General features: G+C 44.0%; 1 protein-coding gene across 1 annotated transcript in view; it reads right to left on the reverse strand.

The window, feature by feature from the left end:
- Positions 1 to 12,990, reverse strand: part of LOC115408749 (kelch domain-containing protein 8B-like) — a 240,265-nt gene that overhangs the window by 37,867 nt on the left and 189,408 nt on the right. The window contains exon 4 of the mRNA XM_030119654.1: positions 6,048 to 6,272. Coding sequence (XP_029975514.1) covers positions 6,048 to 6,272 — 225 coding nt within the window. The remainder of the gene's footprint in view (positions 1 to 6,047; positions 6,273 to 12,990) is intronic.

Below are 12,990 nucleotides of genomic sequence, written 5' to 3' on the forward strand. Positions count from 1 at the left end.
ACCGAGAATAAAACTGGAGATGTCCCTGTCACACCCTTTGACTCCACTTCCAGAACCACGGGAAAGAGATGAACACGCTGTGGGTCAACAAGTAGAGGTCTGGTAGATTAGAAACCAGTCATTTCAGCCTGGTCAGACAGGGACCTCCCTCATAAAAACACACAGACATGAGGTCTGGATGGAAATGTGGACACTGTGTGGAGTTCCTGATGGGAGCTGTGTGTGTTCTGCTGTCTTCACCTGCTTCCACTCATTTCTCTCCCGTCTTCAGTTGGGATTTAGCAGTTTTCTCTCCGTCGGTCCCTCTTTTCACTTCTCTTCCTGCTGTGCTAAAAGACTGGCATGGACACATGGAGAGTGTGTATCAGATACAGTATGAGGGACGCCTGTCACAGAAAGAACAACAAGCCAAACACAGTCAGAGACGTTCAGAGGGGGAAAACAAACAAACGTCCATAAATAGAAATCCTACAATAAGAAGCATCAGAGCTTCCCTGAGGACGTTTGTTTCATCTCCTCTGGAATAAAGACTAAGCAGCTCATTAGCAGCTCTGCACGGGGAATGTTTTCCAGGTGAATGTTGCAGCGAGCCGATAAAAAGAAGGAGAAATGTCTGCCACAATGCATCCCATGATGCCTTGCATCCCCCGGTGCTCAGAGTCTCTTCACCTGGAGACACAAATGAAGAGCTTTTTTACATTTATACCTCAAAATACTTCAAATACTTTTATTGTAACAAACCAGAGATATGATGTTCTATGAAATATCAACAAGAGCAGTAAAAAAAAAAAAAAAAAAAAAAAGTTAAAATGAAAAATAGACAGAAATACTTCCACTCAAGCCTTTTTAATCACATTTTTTCATTTCACCTTAATCCCACGTCTTGCAGCAGAGTGACATCTTGAAAAGACAAAGAGAAGTCACCGCTCTGACGGGAGAAGTCTGTGTTTAAAGAGGATGAAAGCACAGCCTGTGATTGGCTGTCACCGTCATCCACCCACCACCATGTATTCTCTCTGATCCCTCACCCATATCGAGGTGGAACCACGGCTCCTTCTCACAGACTCCAGCTCGGGTCTTTTTCCCTCGCTATCCGCTCCGAGGCCAAAACACTGATCCCAGCTTTAAGTCCAGACTCTGCCTTTGTTTCTCTCTGAGTCTTAAAGGGCCTGTATCATGCCTTTTTAGCTCGTCCAAACCCTATTATTGGCATTAACATGGTAATAGTTTAATTTTGGTGCTAAGGAAAAGTCATTTTGTGTTAAATAAAGGATTTTCAGAGGTTAATTCTGAAACCCGGAAGAGAAAACGCTCAGTTTCACTGAAAATCCCGCCTCTCCCTCTGTGGACTTTGACTGACAGCGTACTTCAACCAATCGGAGCTGCGTTCGCGTCTCTAAGGGTTAGCTTTAGCTCTTTAGCTCTAGCTTCTCTACACGCGAAAACGTCTTTTCCTGTTAGAAACTCACCAAGAGCAGACCCTTCAGACCCTTCAGACTCTTGCTCTTGCTTGATTGATGCTTTCAGACGATGGTTAAAGTTTATCTCCGTAATCGGAGTTACAAAAAGCAGCAACGCTGATTGCCGAGGACCTGCGGGGGGGGGGGGGGGGGGGGGGGGGGGCTCCTAAGTGGAAAATGCAAATCAGCTGCTGCTGGTCAGAGGAAAGGGCGCGTGTTGTCTGCGCAGGGTGGGCTGGGAGAAGAGTGGTGGGAGGAGTTCAACTTTGTGACGTACTTAGGTTTGAAGAATTTCAAACAAGGGGCTGCCGTAGAGAGCAGCAGACTGAAAGAGATTACTCAGACATGCGTGGATGAAGGCAAATAACATTTTGGGGGTGGTTTTTAAGGGAATTCATCTTTGGGGCATGCTAAAAAACTTAAAAAAGTGGATTTTGCATGATATAGGTCCTTTAAATGTCAGTCAAGCTGATTCAAATCACGACTCATCGCAGCGCTTTACAAAGGGCCATCTATTAATCTATCTGAGAGTCTGAATCATCAGTCTGAGGGAGGATATTTCTGAAACATCGCCCTGCTGTATCCAAACAGCATGAAAGCTCCAGGAGACTGGAAAAGAAGAAGAGAGAGAAGCCCAGAGCCTGTGAAGCTTCTCCAGATGAAACACACACTTGGACCATGTTCCAGCGGCCATGTTAAATCAGAAAGCTGCTCTTCAGTCAACTCACTCTCACCTTGAAATATGCTCTCACATATTCTGCTCCGAGCTCGCTGGTTCAAACGCCCGTGGATCCGTTTCAACTCTCCTAACGCGTCGAGGTGTGGGAGTAGAAATACAAACCAGTAAAAACTGAGAAGATCAACTGGTTAGATAGATTTTGCTTTCTGGTCTCTCCACTAAGGGAAAAGTGGTGACTGGAGAAAAAGCTCATCCAGACTCTTGGTGTCTCACATCAGCATGAAGCCAGTATCTGCAGTCTGGATGTTGAACTGCTGGCTGTGGGACTCTGCTGGACCGGAGCGTCCAAACCTCCACCGAGGCTCCAGACAGAGGAAGAACCAAGGCAAGGCCGCTCATGATGGAGTGAATCACACAGATGTTCTGCCTTCACTTTCTGTCTGTTTTGTTGCAGTTCTGATATTTTCAGTCTCAAGCACCAACATTTTCCAGTGATTTATGGAGAATCGACTGTCTGACATTTATTTCCTTCAGTTAAACAGTCATGGATGTGATTTTGTGAAGAACTTGTGGTTTGTCCATTATAAAAGCTGTAAAAGGTTTTGAAGGACATGTTGTGAGCTCGGATCAGAGGATCAGGTTTGGTGAGATTCACGCAGCCCTACAACCCTGAAACAGATCAATCAGGATGACAGATGGATGGATTATTACAGCATTCAGGTAAGTCTGTTGATCTTCATTATTGTTAAAAACAACCCCACTCTCTGTAAATACAATCTGTGTCCTGTGTGTTGTATCTGTTCTCTTCTGATCTGTTATTTTACAAGGATTTCTCATCACCACAGGAGGCTAATTCTCTTCCAGAAATCAGCAGAGCTTCAGAGATGACATTATCCTCACTGCGTCGCCTCGCAGGATGAATCCTGTTGCGATATCAGGCAGGTTTGGAGCAGCAGTGGAACAAATGCAGCTGAAAAGCTCAGCAGAAGCGCCGCTCATCTCTGTGACGGTTCAGGAAGAAACACACCTGCAGCACCGTCACACCTGTGGAGTCTGCAACGGCACGTCTTAAGTTTCCTGCTTCTGCAGAGGAAAACAGCACAACCGCTTTGTATCTTCATCACAGCCCGTCTGAGACGTCCGGAGTCCAGAGAATCAATCAGGCATGAAAGGACCGGCAGCAGCATTAACGGTGGTTTATTATCTGTCCCTCAGACTCTTCCCAGCAGGCTCACAGGGGGCTCACTCCACTGTCCTCACTGTTCAGACTCCATCCAGCTGGGAGAATCAGATTTCACTGTGCTGCTCCATTCTGGAGGTCAGCAGGAGCGTTTTCCCTCTCAGAGCTGGAGCAGTTTCCACTCATGTTCAGTCAAACAGCTCGGAAAACTCAGACCTGAAAACAGCAGGTGGAAACACTCCGAGACTCCAACCTGCTGGGTTCCCGGTTGCTATGGTGACTCCCGTCTCCTGAGAGGAGCGAGGACAGAGGTCCATCAGAGTCGGGAAGAAAGGCCAGACCATGAAAGAGTCAAGATGAAAAAGTACCAAGTCTCAACTGAAGCTTGTGATCCAGTTTGCATGCAGCAGCAGAGATGATCGCAGCTCAGAGGCTGCACAACAGGAGCGCTTTCCATTTTCTGCATGAACATGAAGTGAATTTATCATACACTGAAGATTCTAAATAGAGATGATTAGAGCTGGAAAACCTGAAGTCAAATCAATGAAACTTGGTTTCATTTTCCATGACAAAAAAAGAACAAAAAACATTGCAGCATTTTCTAAGCTCTATACTTATTCTCTCTCACTCAGACGTCTACCTGCTGGACAGGCCTTCAGCAGTAAGGATCAATCTGATTGGTCAAACTGTCACTTGAACAGCATAAATCTACATTATTCGCTGCACTTTGGTCTTTTATGACTGTTTTTCCTGTTGATACTGTGAAGACGATACGTCTGTAATATACTGTGCAGCACGAATCACAACCATGTTCCCTACATTCAGTGAGAGATTTTGAAGTCAGAGTTCAGACTGGACGGTGGAGGGATAAAATTAATAGGATTAATACCTTTAATACCTTCAGAGAAAGTCTCAGCTAATCAAACACAAAACACACTCAACGTTCTGGTTATTAATCACACTGGAAACATCCACCAAGTCCCACTGCAATCAAATATTAATGTTCCTTCCTATCAGTTTTAAAAGCACTGTGTTGTTAATTGTTTCTGACTAGAAGGAGCACCCTGCAGAAACTCCACCAATCCTCCTCCTCGTCTCCGGAGACGGGAACATTTGTCGGCTGTTTAATGTGCTGCATCCGAGCAGCTAATTAGCTATCTAACATCCCAGCAGAAAGCGTTGGTGAATATTTGTCTGACTGTTGTTTAGCAAGGTTTGAAGTGAGAGGAAAGCAGGAAGGAGAGTCAGTGAGGAGGTTGTTGCTTCAGGTCACAGCTGGCTGGGAAACACAAGGACGGAGCTGCAGAATCACATCATGTGGCGCCTTCAAGGAACAAACTCAAATTAAAGATGAAACTGCCAGTCCCAATGCATGCTGGGATGTTGTGTGGAATGTAAAAAAAATCAAAATTCAATTGTTTTCAAATATCACACACACACATCCATTCATCCATCTTGGACTGCAGGCTGGTTCCTGGATCAGTCAAGCTGTTCGGAGCTGTTTTAACATTAACTTGTTGAAGTATGAAGACAGTCATGCTGCTCTGAACGTGAACGTGCACAGATGAGACGTTTCCAGATGTGGACACTGTCCACTGTCTGCACTAATATAACCCCATATATTAACCCATTGCATTAGAGATGCAGGCATTTCAACTGAACCGGACGGTCTCCATCGTCTTCAGTCTGCAGGACGCTGTGTTCATGGTTTCCAACAAGAATTCAACATCGTGAATCATCTGACAACAGAGCAAATCTGTTTTCTCTCAGAAGACTCTTAATGCATCCTCTTCACGTTGAGCTTCTCTGAACTTGTGGAGCGTGAGGTGAACTGTGCTCACAGTGATTTTGGAGGTTTGCCTGATTACATGGAGGAGATAATCACCCGCCTGAGAGTCTGAAGATCATCAGGATCCAGTCTGACCTTCAGTCCTCGTTCAAAGAGGGACTGATGATGAGATTAAACCGTAGATGGTTGGATTTGTCAAATGCTCCTTCAGCCGTATTGTTAAATCCTGACAAATTAATTTCCAGTGTCTGGTTGCTCCTGTTGTGATATTATGGGATGTGCAGCTGCCAGCAAATTCATGTCAATGACAAATGCTCAGTTCCAGCATCTGAAATGCTATTTTGTTCTGTCTGGACTGAAATGTGGGATTATGAGATTTACACATCAATGCATTCTATTTTTACATGAATTTAACACAGTGTCCCAAATTTAGGAGGAAATCGGGTTTCTTAAAAAGCAACAATAGCTTAACGCTAGAAACCATGAATCCCCTGTGTTATAATAACAATGATGGGGGTTTGAACCAGAACGGAAACTAGGAAGAACTTGTTCAGAACTTGCACCCCCGACTACCACAACAGAAGCCTCATTTACCCAGAATGCATTTGGTGCAATCTCATCACCAAACTGCTTGTTGTGAGTTAAAAGTCAATGCAAAAATGAGCAAGTTTGTTAAAAAAAAAAAAAGATGTGTAGCTGAAAAGTATCAAGGAGTCAAATAACAACCACACATGAACACGGCTCCTCAAGCGAAGTAAAACTTCAATCGATTCAGGCAGGTGCAGCCACCAATAAGGCACCGCCGGCCACAGCCCACCAGGCCAAACCCCCAGTGGCCCCGGGCTTCAGGGTCCTCCAGGGTCTCAGAGCCCCACAGCTGAGCTCCTGCAGCATTACCCCATCGAGTGCCAGCGAGTACACAGCTCCATCCAGCCCTACCTTGGTCCAGGTCGAACTCCTCCATGGTGCTGACGAAGTGAGGTCTGGAGTAGAAGTTGTGTGGTCCCGGCTGCTGGAGGCCCCCCAGGCTGAAGAGGCTCCGCTCGTTCATGGCGCAGCAGGAAAAGGCCCTCCGACTGGGGATGCAGGGGTAGCGCGTCCAGCTCTTCGTCTCCAGGTCGAAGGCCTCCAGCGCCGTCACCGGCATCTTCCCCTGACGACCACCTGGAGACGGACACACACACACACACACACACACACACACACACACACAGGTTTGTATTTCTATCCTTGTGAGGACACTCATTGACATAATGCATTTACTAGCCCCTAACCCATACCCTAAACCTTAAACCTAACCTAAACCTAATTGTAACTCTAAACCAAAAATCAAGTCTTAACCCTCAAAAAGGCCAAAAAAAGGTGTGTCAAATAGTGAGGGACCGGCCAAAATGTCCTCACTTTCCAAAAATTGTCCTCACTTGTAAGGTTAAAACCCAATGTCCTCACAAAAGGTCCTCACAACATATAGCTGTACAAGTACACACACACACACATACACACACACACACACACCAGATCAGATACTGAATGATGATCACCGTGTTCAAGTAGTAGTTTTCATCCTTTCACGTTTATGAGTATTTTCTGCAATTATTTTTTGCTGAAGATGTGAAATACTGAAAAAAAAAAGAACTTTATTTTTTCCAGATAAAAATGTTTTGAGCTGGTTGGTTTATTCTGAGCTCTCTATTAATTCCAAAAGTTTAAAAAAGAAAAAATAATTTAATAACTTCGGTCTTATCATAAATATGTAAAATCCACATTTCTACAGGTTTAGGAAGTCCATAAAAACTACAAAGTCAAGGATTTTGTTGCAGCTCGATTGTCCTTCAACGCCTCTGTCCTGTTTAATCCCCGCCCTGCTGTCACACACACTTACTTGACGTTTCTGTGGAAGTCTGCCGAGCTCGCAGACCAGCGCTGGGACCATATTTCATTTTGAACTGAAAGAAAATAATAAATAGAAGTGGAGTGATGGGAAACTCTTCAGGGATGCCAACGACTTGAGTTTTATTTTTAATTCCACAATCCAAATTTAACCTTGTGAACTGAAACTGGAAGGAAAGGTGGAGGCACTGGGGGAGAGGAGGGGAGGGGGCGGAGTGACTCTCAACTGCTGGGTTGTGACCCCGAAGTGGGCTGTGCACCTCTGCCTGTTCAAATAAAGGAGCACTTGCTGATGCCAGTGAGAAGAGCACTGCAATAGTCCAAGCATGAACAGCAGATCAGTGGATGATCACAATGATCAGATTTGGGATATTTGTCTGAAGTGGGAAAAACAGGAACTAAAAACTGATAACCTGGTCGTCAGTCGATCAGTTGGTGTCAAATAGGACTCCAGGATTTCTGATGAACTGCTTCAGGTTTCTTAGTGGAAGCTCCAGAGATGTGGTCAGAGCAGAGGTGGGTTTAAGGCCAAAGAAAATCACTTTGGTTTTGTCATTGTTAGGTTTGAGAAAGTTTGGGACATCCAGGACTCCATTTAAGAAGGATGAAACTGCTTGGATCTGTGGGTTTTAAGGTATGTATAACTGAGAATCATCGGCGTAGAGATGAGAATTTAAGCTGCTCTGATCTGGCCAGGGGCAGTAAGGAGACTGAGAAGAGAATCAACCTGAGGACTGAGCCCTGCGGCACCCCTCAGATCAACCCAGCAGCTGAGGATGAGCAATCTGCGAGTGGAATTGAGAAGGTCCTTGTGGTGAGGCAGGAGCAGAGAAGGCTGAGAGCCAGACCACTGATCCCTCCCCAGTCCTCTCAGCGGTGGAGAAGTAAGCTGTGGTCAATGGTGTCAAAAGCAGCACTTAAATCTGAAAGAACTAAACCAGAGCAGTGACCTCTCAGTCAGCAGCGAGCAGCAGGTCGTCTCTGTCTCTGCTGTGAAAAGCTCTGTGACCACATTGAAAGTTGTTCCAAACATTGTTAGAGTTCATGAAGGAAATTATTTTTAGAAATGATAAAAATGTTAGTTTGGAGATTAACCAATAGATATTTAAATGACACTGGATCAGGATTAGGTTTCTTGACAGACATGTTTAAAGCAGTTTGGAACCAGTGGACAGGAAGACAAAGGCCACAACATGAAGGCTAAAGGCAGAACAGGAAAGCTGAATAACGCTACAGCCACACCACAGATGCTCAAGCAGTAAGATACTATTAAAGCCTCGACAGAATACTAAAGCCACAACAGGAATGCTAAAGCCAGAAAAGATTGCTAAACCCACATCAGAAATGCTCAAGCAATAAAATGAATATAAAAGCCTCAACTGAATTCTGAAGCCTCAACATGAAGCAGTACAGGAGTTCATGAACCCAGAGGACACAGCCTGTGTTCAGGTTCAAGATCCGCAACATCCGAGACTCTGAGAATAATAATAACAACCCTCTCACAGCAACAGTGGGAGAATCAGAGTTGTTACGGATGATGTTCGGGACGGTGGAGTGTATGGGAGAAAGGAGTAACAGGAGAGAGTAAAATTCATAAACAAAGAGACGAGACAGAGAAACTGTGGAACTGGGTAAAGGGAGGAGAGAGCGAATGTGGAGGAGTGCGAGAAGAAAGTGGAAGAGGGTCAGCTGGAGTGGGCCGGGAGGCAGAGGGGATCGATAGCGAGCAGCGAGACAAAGAGTCAGAGTGAGTGGGAAGTGTTGGGTGTGAGAGGAAAGAAAGACGGGATGATCGGAGCGGAACATGCTGCGTGTGGTTACCCAGTGAGTTCAGGTCGTTCACATTCAGCCGTAGCGTCGGTGCAACACTGCACCAAGACAGACGCTCTGACAGCAGAATGAAGGAGAGAAAGTGTTCTGCTGCAGCACTGCCAGGCTGAGAGGACCCACAATGCACTGCTCATTTACATATGATCAGCGCTCCGAGCCACACTCGCTCTCAGCTCAGAGCACTGAAGTCAGGCGTGAAATTTACACAACCCAAATAATAAAGGAAAACAGAAATATTCACACTTGACAATAGCCAGCAGCCCCTTTTCCTGTAATCTGATTACACAGTTCTAAAACCTATTTTATTCAGCCTTTATCAGGATTGATTTTCTACAGGGACACCAGGCTCATGCTGCTGTTGCTTCAATGCAGATAGAAAGAAAAGTAAGAAAGAGTCACTTCTTATCTCTCTTCATTTAGCATGTTTCAATAATCCAGACATGGCTGCACAATAAATTAGGAAGTTATCTTTACAGCCATCTCAGAAAGCTGACTGATCTGCTCTGAATTATGTTTCCATGCTCTGTGTGGCACGTTTCATGTTGTATCAGCAGGACTCAGTTCACGTTAGAGATGCACTGAAACCGAGAACAGCGCTCGTTCTCGAGAAAACTCCCCAATATCCAAAACAACCTGGCAAGTATCACAACACCAGCAACTTAACAACCAGTGTACTAACCACCCATTTGGACAAGTGGAGTTCGCCAGATGTCTCTCATTAATTAAAATGCTCAGTGGATCCAGGAGGATTTTAATCGGATGCACAGCCTGAACATATCATTGTGTATGGAGTTAAAATGGACTCTTTGGCATTTATTAAGTACTTTTATCTTTGCTCTGAAACAACAAATAGCGGAAAGTTACTATTCAAGCTTGTACTCATTCTTTAAAAAAATGATATTGTGTTTCTCCAGTTCACTGCCACACATTTCCTCCACTGCTGCAGACACTGCTGCAGTGATTTATAACACCCAACTCAAAGTGGAGAGTTGAGACTCCTCATAAACTATCAGTGATGCACAGACTCAAGTCTGAGTAGTTTTCCAGGAGCGGTTTTGCAATGATCCTTTATGGTTGATTGTGGGCGTTTTCAGGGCAGGATGAGGCTGATCTGTGTTTGACCGAGCAAGCAGATTTAGCACTGAAGGGCGTGTGTGTGTGTGTGTGTGTGAGTAAGTGTGTGAGTGAGTCTACCCTTGGGTGGATGGAAAGATGAAGTCGTGGAAGATGGATGGATGGATGGATGAACGGGGCTTCAAGCACCCTCTCATCCAAACCCTTCCTGGCAGCAGGTTAAGAAACAGGATGATTGTAGAGTTAATGATTCCAGTACAGTGAGCAGATAAGCCTTTATTCTCTCAGCATGTCGCTCTGACATCTGTACATCATGTGACATGATGAGATTACTGAGCAGACTGAATTCCTGAGCGTTGTGACCACGTGGCTTCGGTGGCAGAGTCGCCCCTCTCTGTCCAGTGCAGTTTCCAGATGACATTAACACATTGAAATGAATTGGTCTGCATGGAAATGCTACATATGTGACTTTTCAGGGTCCTCTAGCTGCAATATGTAAGATTTCTTATTATGATTATTAGAAAAAGAAAAGGCACCATGGACTTCATCTCTCTCTCTGTAGTACTGTTCATTGTGTATTGTGTAACCCCCCCATGGTGAATATGGACAAACCTCTCACTGCTGGTTTACGGATTTGAAATGCTTGTTTTTAACAGCTGATATCAACTGGATGGCCGTGTGAATGGCATGAATTAAGGGAGAGAGAGAGAGAGAGAGAGAGAGAGAGAGAGGTTTCAGCACCATGGACAGCTCCACACCAGCGCTGCACTTTTCCTCATCATTTGCTTCTCTTACCCAAACAAGGAATGTGCTGTAATGTGTTGTCATGAGATGTAAAGGCAGTGTTTGACTCTGGGGATGTGAATCACTGTTTAAGTTTTATTAATGGTGTCTTCTGATCTTGATTTTGTTCGAGTCAGCAGGCACGAACCTGCCTAACATAGAAGCTGTCATTGGTGTGTCTGTTGCAATTTGCGACTGTCTGTCGACCAAACCTGAGAGCGAACAGCACATGTGATGTTTGGTTGAGTGATTTTGTTTCCCACATCAGTGTCTGTTCTGGTCAGTTGATAATCAGACTGCATGTGGTTATTCAGAAGAATATATGCAGTATTAAAAAAATAAAATCATGGGAACTAAACAGCCGCTGTCTCTATTCTGCACACATTTTTGTAAATTTTCCATTGAAAGCACAGTTGTTTTTCTGCAAGTTCACTGAACTCCCTTTACATCACTATCCGCAGTATAGTAAATAAAAAAATGCAGCAAATGTATCACAACAGACCAATAATTCTGCCATGAGCGCCTTAATCTCTGGATTATAAATCACATCTGTCAAAAAACAGAGGGAGAGGAAAACTCATCTGATATATGTCACACCAGTGTGTCAGATGTATTTCATTTTCATACCCACATGTAACACTGCTGCTCCATTTAGGAGTTTTCTACATATTCTATATTTAGTGACAATTCTGCTATGCAGCTTTTTGTGCACATAATTTTTTTGCTCTACCAGTTAAATACAGAAGTAATAAAGTCTTTCTGAGGTAATGTCACAGCTTTCTGTTGTAATACAGTCATATATATTTGTCCCAGATGGTTTGTTCCACTATATTTGGTATATATGACTTCTGTAATATAAGTCACATGATCAAAAAATGATGACTTACATTCCACTAACAGTTAATATATATTAAATTTCAAATTTCTTACGTCTAACAGTGAGCCTTAGTATACAGAATAAAGTGGCAGGAAAATTTAAAAAGGTTGTTGTCCAGCTCGCATATTGGAACTCAGAGGGGCTGATCATCCTGAAACACAGCAGAGTGAGGGCCGTTTGGTCTGAAAGATTCATGAATGAATACTTATATGTATATATATATATATATATATATATATATATATATATACATACAATGGGGGAAATAAGTATTGAACGCATTAACTGTTTTGTCATTACATTTATTTCCAAAGAAGCAATTCATGTGACATTTCTTCCAGACACTGGTATTAACTCAAATAATCCACACATGAAAAGAAATCACAACATTCAAATCCATAAATAGTGATTATGTGGAATTATGTGCAATAACACAGGAAAAAAGTATTGAACACACTATCTGAGACTCGTTTAATACTTTGTGGAGAAGCCTTTGTTTGCAATGACTGCTTCCAGACGCTTGTTGTATGTATGAACTAATCGCCCACACTGCTCAGGTGTGATTTTTGCCCATTCCTCCGCACAGATTGTCTTCAAATCCTGAATATTCTTTGGTGCCCTCTGGTGAACCCTTATCTTTAGTTCTTTCCACAAATGTTCGATCGGATTTAAGTCAGGTGATTGACTGGGCCATTCTAACACATTGATTTTCTTTTTTTTAAACCATTCGAGAGTCAACTTTGCCGTGTGCTTCGGATCGTTGTCCTGTTGAAAGGTCCAGCCCCGTCTCATCTTCATCATCCTGGTGGATGGCAGGAGGTTCATCTCAAGAATTTGCCGATAGATGTTTCCATTCATTGCTCCTTCAATTATATGAAGTCTGCCAGTACCACGAGATGAGAAACAACCCCATGCCATGATGTTTCCACCACCAAATTTCACTGTTGGTATAGTGTTATTTGGGTGATGTGCAGTGCCATTTCTCCTCCAAACATGGTGTGTGGTATGACAGCCAAAAAGTTCAATTTTGGTCTCATCTGACCAGACAACATTCTCCCAGTATTCCACAGGCTTATCCAGATGCTGTTTAGCAAACTTTAGACGAGCTTCAACATGCCTTTTTTTGAGGAACGGAGTCTTGCGGGCTGAGCGTCCATAGAGGCCATGGCGGTGGAGTGCATTGCCTATCGTGTTCTCTGTAACACTTGTACCTGCTGCCTCCATGTCTTGCTGGAGTGCTTTCCGGGTGGTCCTTGGCTCTTTGAGAACTCTTCTGACCATCTTTCTGACTCCCTGGTCAGAAATCTTGCGAGGAGCTCCTGTGCGCGGCCTGTTGATGATAAGGTGATGCTTCTTCCACTTGCGGATAATGGCCCCAACGGTGCTTACTGGAATACTCAGATTCTTTGAGATAAGTCTGTAACCAGT

Source organism: Salarias fasciatus, chromosome 20, assembly GCF_902148845.1.
Source record: "Salarias fasciatus chromosome 20, fSalaFa1.1, whole genome shotgun sequence".
NCBI classification, from domain to species: Eukaryota; Metazoa; Chordata; class Actinopteri; order Blenniiformes; family Blenniidae; genus Salarias; species Salarias fasciatus.